We start from the raw sequence: 15451 nt of genomic DNA, 5'->3' as shown, positions 1-15451 counted from the left end.
CCCCTCCTCCCGCCGCGGCCCGGCGGCCTTGGCCTTTACCTGTTCATGCTTCTGGCGGAGGCGGCCCACCAGCGCGGGGCTAAGCGGCGAGGCGCCGCCGGGGGCTTCCATGCCCGACAAGCCGGGCCGGGCCCGCAGTCTCTGAGGGAGCCGCTCCGCAGCGCGGAGGAAAAGGCGAGGGGCAGCAGGCGGCCGGGCCGGGCCGATCTCCTCAGCAGGGCGAATGAGTCCTATAGAAATGTTTGTGGAGGACGAAGCGCCGGCTCCAGAGCCGCATCCACGCGGGGGCCACCGCCGCCTGGGCCCGGGTCGCCGCTGCCGGGGGTAGCATCTCACACTCGCATTCTGGGCCGCGCCGCAGCGTGGGCCCGGCTCCCGCTGCGCCGGCGGGCCGGGAGAGCGCCGGCAGCTCGGTGCTAGCCGCCGTGTGCTGCCTCCTGCCTGCTGCACTCTGGGTAGCCAGCCAACACGCCCGCCAGCCCGTCCGGCGGCCCGCCGCACCCGCTGGAGGCACCCGGCTGCGAGCCGCGAGAGGCGGGCGCTCCCCACCCCCTGCCTGGCCCGGAGGCCCCGACGTCTCCCTCCGCCGCCGCGCCGGGTGAGTGGCGGGCACAGTATGCCGAGTGCCACCAGCGGGCACGGGTGTCCGCCATCCTGAACTTGTTCGGAGCACAGGCCCAGGCCTCGAGTGCAGAACATCGCATCCAGCCACCCTCCATAAAGGGGGTTGATCGGCCTACAGTCATAGAATTATAGAATAGTTTGGGTTGGAAAGGACCTTGAGATCATCTAGTTCCAATGCCCCTGCCATGGGCACGGACACTACACACTAAACCATGTCACCCAAGGCCTCATCCAACCTGGCCTTGAACACTGCCAGGGATGGAGCATTCACAGCTTCCTTGGGGAACCTATTCCAGTGCCTCACCACCCTCACAGTGAAGGACTTCCTCCTTATATCCAATCTAAACTTCCCCTGTTTAAGTTTGAACCCTTTACCCCTTGTCCTATCACTACAGTCCCTGATGAATAGTCCATCCCCACCATCCTTATAGGCCCCCTTCAGATACTGGAAGGCTGCTATGAGGTCTCCACACAGCCTTGTCTTCTCCAGGCTGAACAGCCCCAACTTCCTCAGCCTCGCTTCATACGGGGGGTGCTCCAGCCCCCTGATCCTCCTCGTGGCCCTCCTCTGGACTTGTTCCAACAGTTCCATGTCCTTTTTATGTTGAGGACACCAGAACAGCACACAATACTGCAAGGGAGGTCTCACGAGAGCAGAGTAGAGGGGCAGGATCACCTCCTTCGACCTGCTGGTCACGCTCCTTTTGATGCAGCCTAGGATATGGTTGGCTTTCTGGGCTGCGAGTGCGCACTGGAGCCGGCTCATGTTCATTTTCTCATCGACCAACATCCCCCAAGTCGTTCTCCACGGTGCTGCTCTGAATCTCTTCTCTGCCCAGCCTGTAGCTGTGCCTGGGATTGCTTGACCCAGGTGTAGGACCTTGCACTTGGCATGGTTAAACTTCATAAGGTTGGCATCAGCCCACCTCACAAGCGTCTCAAGGTCTCTTTGGATGTCATTCTTTCCAACCTTGGTGTCATCGGCAAACTTGCTGAGGGCACACTCAATCCCACTGTCCATGTCACTGACAAAGATGTTGAACAAGACTAGTCCTAACACCGATCCCTGAGGAACACCATTCGTTCCTGGTCTCCAGCCGGACATCGAGCCTTTGACCACAACTCTTTCCATGCGGCCATCCAGCCAGTTCTTTATCCACCGAGTGGTCCACCCATCAAATTGATGTCTCTCCAATTTAGAGACAAGGATGTCATGTGGGACAGTGTCAAAGGCTTTGCACAAGTCCAGGTAGATGACATCAACTGCTCTGCCCCTGTCCATCAGTTCCGTAGCCCCATCATAGAAGGCCACCAAATTGGTCAGGCAGGATTTCCCCTTAGTGAAGCCATGCTGGCTGTCACCAAGCACCTCGTTGTTTTCCATGTGCCTTAGCATGCCTTCCAGGAGAATCTGCTCCAAGAGTTTGCCAGGCACAGAGGTGAGACCGACTGGTCTGTAGTTCCCTGGGTCATCCATTTTCCCCTTCTTGAAAATGGGGGTTATATTTCCCTTTTTCCAATCGTCGGGAACTTCACCTGACTGCCATGATTTTTCAAATATTATGGAGACATATATGATGGACAGTCACAGAATCACAAAATAGTTTGAGTTGGAAGGGAACTTAAAGTTCATCCAGTTCCAACCCCTACCACAGAAAGGGACACCTTCCACTAGACCAGGTTGCGCCCAGCCCCGTACAATCTGGCCTTGAGCACTACCAGGGATGGAGCAGCCACAGCTTCTCTGGGCAACCAGTGCCAGGGCCTCACCAGCCTCACAGGAAAGATTTTTTTCTTAATATGTAATCTAAGTAGACAGAACTATAGGTCTTTTATGACAGGGAGGTGATGTTGCAATAACTGATCTCAAGAATCACAGGCTGGTTTGGGTTGGAAAGGGCTTTAACGCTTAACCAGTTCCAACACCCCTGGCACAGGCAGGCACACCTTCCACTGGACCAGGTTGCTCAAAGCACCATGCAAATACCTGCTCTGCAGAACTGATGCTATCAGGATGCCTGACAGTGAATAAAGTGTAGGCTGCAATGACCAGAAGGATTGCAAAATGTACTTAGATGCACTGAAATTATTTAAGGCAACACTTAAGGCTTGGCTACATGAAATGTTACTGCGTGGGAAGCAAGTGGCATGCAGCCCCTCTAGGACTACCACGGAGTAATTTATGTACAGTAAATTCATTAGCTGATATTGTCAATGGCATGAGGCACAGCCAAAGTAATGTTCTGGTAACTGAGTGGAGCCATACTTCAACAGCATGCTGGAGCATAGCCCTGCTGAAGATACTTGACATAGGGCTTGACTGGCTGCTTCAATTGCAACAGGTGTATTTTGCCTTCTACACATGGAACACCACATTGAGGGATTCAGTTATGGACAGACCTTGTGTTTATTGCTGCACCTTTCCCTTGAGTGAGGAGGGAGCTGTGAACACTCAGCATACGTATTTGACAGTGGAGTAGAGGGGCTTAGACTGTCTCCACGACAAGGACTGGCAGGCATGTCACTAGGTGGAGGTACAAAGGTGCATCTTCCCTGCATTTAGATTGGGGAGGGGGTGTCCTTCTGCAGAACATTTCCTCTCCATGAGCAGAACTAGCCCTGTATACATCATGAAACAACTGTTTGTGTTATATACAGGAAACAGTATGTGCTGTGTACTTTAAATCTAGGTTCCCATGCCCCTTAAAGAGCCTCTTAAAGCTCTACAGATGAGGAATTTAGAAACAATTTTTAAAGCATGGTTACTCAAGCTGGAAGTTAGCTTTTAGCCAGACTTTAATACATTTTCCAATATTGCAAATAAAAATTTGCAACTGCAGCTGGGTAGTTTGGTTTATGAAATAACTGCATCTATAGTCTTCTAAATGCTCATAGTAAATAACTCCCTAGAACTTCTCCTAAACTTTTCTCCAGTTTACAGGGCTCGCAGAGGAGATACTACAAATACAGGTCATTTTAAAATGCTCTAGTTTGATTAAATTTCACCTCAACTTGATTGGAAGACGAAACAGATGCACAACATGCAGAGACATAGAAACATAGAATTGTAGAATGGTTTGGGTTGGAATGGGTCTTACAGATTTATTTTTTTTTTTTTTTGCCTGACACAAGAAAGCACTTACTTAACAAGAGGAGCCACAAAGTAGGAATTTTCTATCATGAGATGCTGATTTCTAAGTAGAATGTAAAGGCATGCAATTGTTTGTTTCCTGTTTTAAAGACTTTGCCATTCCCCGTGCCACTAGTACACCATTTAGTCACTAAATGTATTGCATTGAAGACTTCTGACAATTGGCCAAAGTAAGAGGCTGCATCATTGTCAGAGTAATGGCTATGTGTTTGATCGTACTGAGGGTAGTATGGAATAGTTTACTGGATCCTTTTATACATTTCGGTTTTCATCTGCCAATGAAAAAATATTCTAATAGTAACAAACAGATGAGACACAGCATTTGCCAAAAACGAACACGAAGCCTGTCTCTGGGTCACATTCTTCTGCACTTATAACCTGTACAAAACCATTGTCACCAATGAAATTCTATGAAATATGAAATAAATCAAATTGGAATTTGGCCTTCTAAGTCTAGATTTTTGTTTACTATTTTACTACATTAAATCGTTTAGATGGCCTACCAGATGATTTTCATAAAACCTTGGGAAAACTCTGAAGAACTCTAATTAAGTGAGGGAAAGGCAAATAAGCAAAGCTTGCATGCTCTCTTCCAAGCGGATGGCTTACCAGTCAGCAGATATGCCTGTGCTGTAGCCGAAAATGTGTCTGCTGGCAGATCTCCTACCAGAATCCAAGCTAACTAGGTTGGATGAGCTTTTGAGAATGAGAAATCAGTGTCGTATTTTTGGCTTTAGTATAAACAGGTCAGCCCTTCCTGTGAGAGCAGAGGGTTAGAAGCAAAGTTTTGGAAAAGTCAGGTTAAGTTTGCAGCAGAGAAACTCACACCAGGGCTGTGGCTCAAAGACATTCTTCTTTGGCAAAGAAGTCTGTGCCTTCTCCCATACTCCTTAAGTGTCATCCACCATTCCACAAAGAGGGCAGGAGCAAGGGAAAACAAGGAGATGACAAAAAGAGGAGACAGATGTGGGAAAATACCTCAGCTGGTCATTCTGCTGAGAAAAGCAAAGGTGAAAACATGACACCTGTTTTGCAAGACCAGAAACTTTAGTCTAAAAATATGGATTGCAACATAAAGTCATGGACGAGGAGAAGAGGGTTAAGAACCAGGTCATCCTTGGAGCTCAGGTGTGTGTGCACATACATGCAGAGTTACACCAAGAACAAGAGTTGCGTTTGGACTGCCTGGAGAATGAGTACTGAGGAAAAGTGACAAAAAGGAGCTCATCATTATCAAGTTGGAGAATAAGGTATGCTGAGACAGGCCTCCTGCAAAAGGACTGCGTCTTCGGAAAACAAGGTGTGACCTATGAAGGCCACCTCTGTTACCAGCACATGGAGACAGTCTCATAATGTGAGTGGTGAATGAACTTCCCTAGTGGACAGCAGACTCCCTGGTCTGCTTCAGGAAAATTTCAAAAACTGTCTTCTGGCATGAAATGGTTTTGCTGGAACTTCTTCATGCTGGAACTTCCAACTTTTCTTGAATCTGACTCTGAATTAACTGTTTTCAGTGTTGGGCTTTTTGTGTTGGGTTGGGTTTCTTTTACCTCAACTGTTACAATATAGTACATCACTATACTGTATACTCTCACCCCTGCCACATGTGTGGTACCATTACCTGACCGCGCTCCCTGGTGCTACCTCTGTGCCTCGCACTCCCATGGCACTGAAGCGGCACAGAAAGAACTAAGAACTAAGAACCACTGTCCCACTCTTCTGCTGGACCCATTGGAGATGACTTGTTTCACTGGCAAGCAACAATTATGGGACTATAATTGTAGTGCATGTCAAGGGGAGTATTTTTTCTCACAGTACATTTTCTAACAGACTATCCTTTCAAACCACCAAAAATTGCTTTTACAATAAAAATATACCACCCAAACATAAACAGTAATGGGAATATTTGTCTTGATATCCTGAGATCACAATGGTCACCAGCTCTGACTGTATCTAAAGTTCTATTGTCCATATGCTCCTTACTTTGTGATCCTAATCCAGGTGATCCTTTAGTACCCGATATTGCACAGATCTACAAGTCAGACAAGGAAAAACACAACAGACATGCAAGAGAGTGGACTCAGAAATATGCAATGTAAGCTTCTGAAGACTTTTTCGTATACCAGAGTACTGTAAATTCTGGGGGTTTTTCAAAATTAGAAGTTTACTGTTTCAACATGACTTGAATCAAGGCATAGCACTAATCCTAATGGACAGTTTAAGAAAGATATTGCTGCCTTTAGAACAAAAAGCCCAAAGCAATATCCTCATGTTAAATGTAACTGATAATAATAATAATCAAAACTAATAATAATAATCAAAATGCCACAAGAACCAGTCCATCCTAGAATTTTACATAATTCTGGCTCTAACACCATGCATGCTCATTTTGAACTTTTAAAAAGAATTTAGAGAGTTGTTAAAGATTAAAAGCCTTTCTCTGTTGCTGTGACCTGCCAGGAGGATAAGTGCACCAGTAAATACTTAAGAAAAACTGTCTCTGCTCCACCAGCAGTAAGTGAATTTTTTCCTGTCGAAAAGTTGTATTCTGAATGAGACCACTATTAACTTTTCTAATGAATATTCTGAAGATTGCAGATATGTCCTTTTGGAACATCCTCTTGCACAAAAACTATGCCATGAGCCTCTTTCCATCAGTAAATCTGGAAGGAGATCCAGTTCCTCTGGGCTCAGTGGAGCTACTTAGAGGAGAGAAGCTGTGCAGTGCCTGCAGAACCATGGTGAAAGGCTGCATCTCCTTCAGTCTGATCAGTCTGAAACAGCCAGTATTTTTAGTGTTTGGAGTATGACAATGGAGTCAAACTAGCAGATACCTTTCATTGTCCATGGAAAGAGTGAGGTTTTTAAATAGCTGTTGGTCTGAAACATCGGCAGGTGATACTGACATTAGCATGTTTCTCCTTCCCACATAAGAGACTTCAGGGAGCTTTCTGGTGGCACCATCTGTAGAACTTCTGTTTCCTGATCTAAAAAGCATCTGTGTAAAATACATGGGGTTTTTGGAAAATAAGATGGCCAACTATTAGTGTGAATGATGCTTTAGTCTTACTATGTGTTTGCTAATAAGTTATTTTTATGCTACTGTCATGCAAGAAAGCTCCAGACCCCTGGCAGCAACACAGCTGACTGTATCCTAGCTTTTATACCGTCACTACTGTCCTGGTTTGCTTAATACATGAAACTTGGATGCTTTATTTGTATGCTTTGTAGTTGCTTCTGCCATCTTTGATTAGTATCACCTGGAAACCCCAGCTTTTGCTGCATGTACTCACACCCAAGAGGAAAGCCAGACTCAGAAAAAATTACTGTCACTTTGCTTTTTCCCCTCATCTTTTCTCTGTAAAGGAGGAGAGCTTTCTGATCATGGCAGTGTATCAGTAAAGATAGCCTCAATAGCTGAATACCTTAAGGGCCTCAATCTTCTTTCATATGTCCCAGAATTAAAGCTGGTATAAGTCTGTTGACTTCTGTGGTGATTTATACCTGCATTAGTGATAGGAGAATCAAGTGCTGAGGTTTTTATGGAAGGTACTATGAAATTTGTTGGTTTAGCTTGTTAAACAGACAGTAACAAATTCTCACATCTGCTAAAGAGAAGACTGTGAGTTTAAGGAAGTCTTTCTCCCAAACCATTTACTCCTGTACTCGTTTGCTAAGGTGATGATTAGAGTCTTACACAGCAGAGATGTATAAGGGAAAGAGCAGTCCTTATACAGACCAAGGGAGAAGTTTAGAGGCCTTCCCCGCTGCAAATGCACAACTACTTTTCTAGTGTTTGGACACAGTGTCTCTTCACTGTAGGAACCAGCAACATGCATACACAGGCTGCACAAAAAAGCCAAAGCTGGTAGCACATAAAATTTGTATGAATGTTTGCATTTCACTTTCGCAAGCTGAATTGGACTGCTGGTTCTTGGGCTGTTGAACTTTGGCCCAGGACAATGTGTTTAATACAGGTCGTGTATCAGGTCCAGGCATGAGCCACCTAGACCAGACCCATGAAGAATTCTCAGCCAGAAGCTGCCTTGTTAAGTACTCTGTTATTTGGTGTGTTTTTCTGCTAATTATTGATCAAGAGGAGGTTATATGCCAGTATTTTTTTGCTGTTGCCAGAGACAGCCCATTTGACACTGTTAAACTCTCAGAAAGCTGTTCCTTTGGTTTCCAGTTTGAAGGCCCAAAAGGAGGTGTGCCTGCTAATTGGATATTTCACGCTGTCATGTTTCGAAGTGATAAAGTGACATTTCTCCTGAATAAGTGGATTCTCTTCCTGATGCTGCAGCAAGCCAGAGTGGCAGCCTGAAATTGCTTCTCAAACTTTTTATCTCTGTTTCTGGGGCTGAAGTAAAGCTTGTAACTACAAAGGTTGGGGTTATCATTATTTTCAATTAATAACTTTGTCTATCCTTTGAATTGTAACTTCTTATTCACTTCAGGGAACCATTTACATATCTTTACATCTACTTATTTATACACTTTAACAAATGTACTCATATGACAACAGAGCATTTCGCTGACAAGCTTAAACCTGTTTCCCTATCATCCAACTTACCTTTCATTTCACCTTTTGTTTTTCTTTCTTGACATTTATTCTATTCTAAAGGACTGCATTTTATTGCTAAAATCATCTCTGGTTTCCTGACATCCTACCAGTATTGTTTAATTCTTTTCCGTACAATTCCAAATTATATCGAGCATTACATTATTTAAGAAAACAACTGGGATAGGACTACGATAAACTGAAGGAAGCCAGAAACCACTCTGCTTCTACAAAACTGAATCATATTGCAATTCACTCCTGCATGCCCTTTCTTAAGCATATAGTCCCCATTACTGGGATGGTCCTCATGGCTTCGGTGGAAGCATTTACATTATCATGGACACTTCTCAAGGGGGAATCATTCAGATGACTTGTCTAAGAGAGTTTCTCTGGAGGCTCTAGGCTGAGCAGACTCGTAGCACAATTTGAACTCTTTTTTGCATCATCAGATCAAATCTGGCCTCACTAATAGTGAGAAATTGTTACCATCTGAATTCTAATCCATGGCATATGTAATCGGGGCTGGGTGGTCTCATAACTTCTAGGAGAGCAAACCTCATCTCATAAACCACCACTGCAGGTGGCACTTAAAACAGAGGTCTCCAGGCTCAGTGGTGTTAATCCTGCTCTTTTTACTACTGCTAAATTCTCACAGCATCTTTAGCAAAGGAAACATAGCAAAGTCAAACATACAAAGCAAAACATACAAAACAAAGTCAAACATACGAAACATACAAAGCTTTGTATTTTCTGACCCCTGAAGATTTCCGCTAGATATTTGTCATCATTACTTAGAGGAAGGAAAAAGTGAAAAAAAGATTTTTTAAGTGCATATTGTGTGGAATGTTGTAAACTACAATTATTTGAGCAAACTTGAGTGAGGAGACCCTGGAGAGGAGAATGCTTTCAAAGATGCCATCTGTGATTTCAGGACACATGTATAAATAGATCCAATTTTATAGAAAACAAGAAATTATGATTGATTAGGCTCCTATGTGAAAGAAATAGGTATTTCCACATCCTTTGACATATCAAATGTAACTGATCTAGTTGACTAAGTTTTGAAGATATTCAAACTATTTTAATCAACCTAAACTGGTCACTGTCCTGGGTTCAGCAGTAGCAGTCATTTTTCTCATTCTTAGTAGCTGGTGTATATCAGTTTATAAGATGAACCTTAATCTGTGTCTGTTTACATGGATTTATTGTATTACACCGAAAGGAAAGTAATGCCTGGCCATCTGACCTTGTTCGTGTTTCACAGTACCATGCAAACCTGGTATTGTGAACCACTGCTACAGCAACAGCTAGCAACATCCTTGAGCAGGCATCTCCATGGTTTAAAATCTGCATGGAAGTTTATAGCTAGCCCAAAGCCAAGCCCAACCAACAGCCAAAACATCATCGCCTATGGCGGCACAACTGGACGGTCAGCACTTCTAAGCACCTGCTCAACAAGGGTTTTAATCAGTGTTGGTAGCTCAATAGAGGGCAGGTGCAGCAACATTTACCGTTCTCAGAAAGCAAAGTAGGCATGGCATGAAGAACCACCAGTGCTGCAGCAAACACGTTTGCTCTTGGCTAAAAACCAAGTTTTTGACATGAGGGCTATGATAGGGGAGCTGCTGTTTCCATGCAAAAGTGATGGTGGTGAACAGAGGGTACTGGTGTAGTTCAGTGAGGAGCAGATCTTATTTTTATGTTTGATTTTGATGTATTTTGATTCTGTTTCCCAAAAGCGTTAGAATTAAGGAGACATGTATTTATATATAATAAAAATAAGTGAGAAAGTGACAGAACAAGGAACTGAAGGCTTTCAATAATATGTTTTATTTTAAAATTACAAAAGCTCAAATGCACAAAACCTTAAAGGCCTCCATCCAACAAAATACTTACATGTATTCTTAATTTTTAGTCTCCCTACAGTCATGCTTTGCTGAATTGAGGCATAATAATGGTAAACTTCTAGGCCAAATTCTGGACTGAATTCAGTAGATGCAGATGTCTTTAAAAGAAAACAATATGTGTATGTAGAAAGCACATCTCTAGACACGCATGCCTGATCACTTGCATTCATGTTCTGAAATTGTCAAATGCATGAACATTTGTTTCCCAAGATTTAAAATATTTGCCTTATTTAACACAAAGCCACCGAGGTGCTTTGTTCTGCCAGCAAAAAATAATGGTCTTTGCCCAGAAGACCTTACAGTCTGAAATTTAAACAGATGAATAGCAGGTAAAACAGAGGAAGGAGTGAGAACGGAGGAGAGCTGGAGTGATAGGCTCACACGGTTATTCATTATAGACATATGCACTTTGTGGTTGCCAAGTTATACGTTTTAAATATAGAAGTTTACTTTTATGTAGAAGTAATAATTATTAACAGAACACAAATCTTCAGGGGCTCTACAGATCATTTTGACAATCCAGAGTGAATGGGACTTTTGCCACTCATTTCAATAGAGTCAAGCTTTTATTCCGAGTCTCTGCTTTAACCCATATGTCCCCAAAAGAGAGTGTGCACAAGTCTTTATAACACCATCAGGACTGTCCTGAGATGTATAGCTTGGAAACTTGGGTGTAAGCATCTGTAGATTCCTTGCTCTTGGATGGAGGATGTATTATTCATCGTACAGCTATAAAGAGCAGTACGCCAAGAAGCAACAAACCCTTCTCTAGCCTTCTTTATAGCCAAGCCTATTAATTAACCTTGCTATCACTCAGAAGCCAAGTAGGAGACTCCTACAGAAGAGATTCTGCTCCATGATGCCTCAGCCACAATTCTGCAGTGCTTTTCTGAGACGAAAGGCATGTGGAAACACAGCAGTATAGAACTCCTAGGTATGAATGGTCCATGCAGATGGCTGTGCTCAGAGCTCCCGCACACCCCAGGAACCACTAATGCCGCATACCTCTGGCTTGCATAAGAAAAGGGATTTAAAACTGTCAGGCAGCAGCTTTCACTATTAACTTTCAGTTTTGAATCAGCTGAGAAGCGGAGGCTTGGAAGAAATCTGGGTCCAATTTTTATTTTTAGGTAAACTGCCAGGGAAATAAATCACAGAATGGTTTCCAGTGATTTTTATATGAGAATTGACAACTCACTGTGGTGGCTCAGTATTTGCAGAGTACTCTAAATATTGTGTAAGCACTTTAATTTCAGCCATGACTCAAAGAATTCAAGGTGCCTGCGCTTTGTTCCTTTAGGAGTTCAGAGGTATTTCAGCAGGGGGTGAGGGAAGAAGGTAGCAAGGGACAGACTTTGTCATTCTTGTTGTTCTTAGTTGCTGGCTGGGGTTAAACCATGACAATGCTTTTAAGGAATCATGCAAAGCTACATGGAATTAATATTTTTCTAATATTCCAGAACTTGTACCCCATCTGAAATATGTAAGATTCATTTATTACAGAGACCAACTAGTCTTAGTGGAGTCACTGGTAAAGTCTGAGTAGTATGTGGTTTGGTCATGCTCTTGCCCAGTTTCAATGGACCTATTGGGGAGGTAAAAAAGCTTTCCAGAAAGATGATAGTAAAATACCTTTGTAGTGCTAGCAAAGAAAAAAAACTAAAAAGTGGGATTTGGGGTTTGGATTGTGGTTTTTTTATTATTTTTAAACTTATCAAAAAAAAAAAAAAAAAAAAGCAGCATGTTAAGGTCAAAGAGGAGGCTCTGACAGCCCTCTAACCAAGGCTCCATGTGCTCTGAGTAAAGAAGCTGGCATTAGTGTAGTGACTTCAGACTGGCTCCGTGCTGTCTGAAAGGTCCATTCACAGGGAAGTTAATGCAAAATCTTGGCCTGAATTACCTCCTTTTTATCACTACCTCGGTGCTATTTAGGTATAGATTTTTTTTTTTTAGTTAAATGTATTTGTTAAATTTTAATGTTCTTTTGAAATACTGATGAATTCAAATACCACTATATGCTGCGTGCTGGGTCCAGAGAGTCACACAGCAGGAGCAGAGCTGTACTCAAGCCATGCTGAAGTAGTTTAGCTACAGCAGAAGATGATTTTATTTTCAGTACACACATGATGTAATAACCACCCAGCTAATAAGCTTTAACTAGTCAGCAGTGTCCCATTTTATTCTTATAAAATGCTATAGCAAAGCTATGCTTGAAGTGGATCTTCCCCCAAATTACCATACACTATGATCTGATTTGCTCCCTCCCACCAAAGCAGATCCTCAGTACCTACAGACACTCAGCTCTGCATGAGACGGACCAGCTCTTGTCCAAGGGACTTGCAGAGGCAGACAGGACAGTCCCTTTTGCAATGATAAGGCTGGAGGCGGCCACCTTTCAGTATACATGTCTGCAGTGCATTTGCAATACTCAGACTTCAGAGAATATTAACTCTTAATGTAGCAATAAGAGCAACCAGATATTATTTGCAAATGAAATACCAAATTCTTTAGCTGCCTGTGTTATTTTGTTGGGACAGTGCTTTGTTATGAAACTGAAATGCTAGAAAATGCTTGAGAATTAAATGCTTGAAAATGCCTGACATGCATGCTGACAATAAAATGCTTGAGAATGAAGAAAATGCTTGAGAATGAAGACCCTTGCCCCACTGTAGGAGAGGATCTGGTTCAGGACCATCTTAAAAACCTAAACTTACACAAGTCCATGGGACCTGATGAAATCCATCCGTGGGTCCTGAAGGAGCTGGCAAATGAAGTTGCTAAGCCACTGGCCATCATATTTGAAAAATCATGGCAGTCAGGTGAAGTTCCCAATGACTGGAAAAAGGGAAATATAACCCCCATTTTCAAGAAGGGGAAAATGGATGATCCAGGGAATTACAGACCAGTCAGTCTCACCTCTGGGCCTGGCAAGATCTTGGAGCAGATTCTTCTGGAAGGCATGCTAAGGCACGTGAAAAACAAGGAGGTGGTTGGTGACAGCCAGCATGGCTTCACTAAGGGGAAATCCTGCCTGACCAATTTGGTGGCCTTCTATGATGGGGCTACGAAACTGATGGACAGGGGCAGAGCAGTTGATGTCATCTACCTGGATTTGTGCAAAGCCTTTGACACTGTCCCACATGACATCCTTGTCTCCAAATTGGAGAGACATCAATTTGATGGGTGGACCACTCGGTGGATAAAGAACTGGCTGGATGGCCACATGGAAAGAGTTGTGGTCAAAGGCTCGATGTCCGGCTGGAGACCAGGAACGAATGGTGTTCCTCAGGGATTGGTGTTGGGACCGATCTTGTTCAACATCTTTGTCGGTGACATGGACAGTGGGATTGAGTGCGCCCTCAGCAAGTTTGCCGATGACACCAAGCTGTGTGGTTCAATTGATACGCTGCAGGGAAGGGATGCCATCCAGAGGGACCTTGACAAGGCAAGAAAGGACTATTAGATCAGCTATCCCAATTCACGCAGCAAAAGCTACCAGACCACTGAAATAGCCTTGCATTAAGTTTAATGCTTATACTTTGATTAACAGCTTTTAAATAACTAAGGAATATCATTGAGACACATCTGGCAATGGCCTGAAGACACCAAGACAGGTAGAACCCATCAGGAATCCCAGCAGGGGGCTTCAGCTGGTACTTTAAAATGGCTGCTTTATTTCCAATAGCAGCTTTAGTTTTCAGACGTCAGTCCTTCTGAATGTTTCCCTGCAAGGTGAGAAAGCTTCCTAATACCCTGCATTTTCTTCCCATGAAGCAAATACTTATACATTATAATTGAGTCACTTCTCAATCTTCTTTTTATAATGAAAGATAGAATAAAACAGCCTGTGGCCTTTAAAGCATAGGCAGGTTTCCAGGAGAGTTTATGAAGGAGCAGAGGAGGTCTTAATTTGACTACTTACAATACAGGTGTCGTGGTTTAAACCCAGCCAGGCAGCTTGTTCACTCACTCCCCCCTCTTTCCTTCCCCTGCTCCCGGAAGGATGGGGAGGAGAATTGAAAGAATGCAACTCCCACAGGTTGAGGTAAGAACAGTTTAGTAACTAAGGTATAACACAAATCACTGCTGCTACCACCAATAATAATAATGATAAAGGAATTAACAAGGGAAGAGAATACAACCGCTCACGACCTGTCAACCGGTACCTCGCCCCCACCCCACAGTGATCCAGCCCTTCCGGGAACTCTCAGTTCTACATCCTGGACATGACGCACTGTGGTATGGAATACCTCTTTGGTTAGTTTGGGTCAGGTGTCCTGTCTCTGCTTCCTCCCGGCTTCCCCTCCTCCCTGGCAGAGCATGAGACTCACAAAGTCCTTGGTCAGGGTAAACATTCTGACCAGCAACTAAAACCATCGGTTTTATCAGTGCTGTTCCCAGGCCAAAAGTCAAAAACACAGCTCTGCACCAGCTACTAAGAAGGAGAAAAAATAACTGCTACTGCTGAACCCAGGACAACAGGATGAGTCATCTCACTTTTCAAACTTGCCCAAAGCTTTTGATTCCTTCAGGGAAAAGCTCACATTATATACTCACATTAAAAAGCCTGTAAGCATGTGTCAGTTCAGATAGCCCTTGGACTCTCGGCCGGGTTTTGTGGACATGAACACTGTTTACGACAAACCAGTTTGGAATTGCATAGTAGGTGGAAATTTAAGCCTTGTCTAAACCTAAAGCTCTAGTGCTACTCCTAACAGCAGCTTTTGTTTCACTGGAGTGTTTTCTTTTCATAGAAGTGGATTTCAACTAATCTAACCCTGATTTGAGAAAAGCCTTTGCAGATCCCAGTGTCATTACAGACTGTTTGCAGGGGCTTGCTGTTGATTGGTGTCAGATGGGGGCTTCTCCCCTGCTCAGAGTCTTCTGGAGGGACTGCCTGGATCTCTGAGATGGAGCTATTTTCTGAACACAAAAGCCATTGTGGTTTGGTTGGTAACTAGCACAAGGACCTGCATATGATCTTGTTATTAGCAAAGGAACCACTGTGGAAAAGCATGTTGCACCCTCAGTGGCACATGCAGCATCCTCTGAGAGCCACGGTCCTCACGCAGCAACCTGCTCCCTACCACAGAGCCTTGTGATGGTTATCCAAATCCAGCTCCCGCCCTTTTTGGTGCCCATTCTGGGCTTCAGCCCTGGAGCTATACCAAACAGCTCCATACAAAAGCCATTCTCCCCCTTTCCCAC

At 43.9% G+C, this 15451-nt stretch overlaps 1 protein-coding gene and 1 pseudogene across 3 annotated transcripts in view; one reads left to right on the top strand and one right to left on the bottom strand.

Annotated features, from left to right (window-relative positions):
- Window positions 1–469, bottom strand: part of URI1 (URI1 prefoldin like chaperone) — a 43153-nt gene extending 42684 nt beyond the window's left edge. Inside the window, exon 1 of one of the 2 annotated variants that reach the window (XM_080638152.1) lies at window positions 40–469. In XM_080638152.1, the coding sequence (XP_080494278.1) occupies window positions 40–111 (72 nt within the window). In that variant the 5' untranslated portion in view covers window positions 112–469. The remainder of the gene's footprint in view (window positions 1–39) is intronic. The other variant, XM_080638150.1, reaches the window with a different exon arrangement.
- Window positions 470–3142: 2673 nt separating this feature from the next.
- Window positions 3143–5874, top strand: LOC308232308 (ubiquitin-conjugating enzyme E2 D1 pseudogene; annotated as a pseudogene). The gene is made up of 2 exons: window positions 3143–3158; window positions 5513–5874. The product of its transcript is annotated as a ubiquitin-conjugating enzyme E2 D1 pseudogene (transcript).
- Window positions 5875–15451: the final 9577 nt, after the last annotated feature.

Source organism: Psittacula echo, assembly GCF_963264785.1.
Source record: "Psittacula echo genome assembly, chromosome: Z".
In the NCBI taxonomy this organism is placed as follows: Eukaryota; Metazoa; Chordata; class Aves; order Psittaciformes; family Psittacidae; genus Psittacula; species Psittacula echo.
The sequence above is the reverse complement of the archived record's forward strand: the minus strand, read 5'-3'. Positions and strand labels throughout refer to the sequence as shown.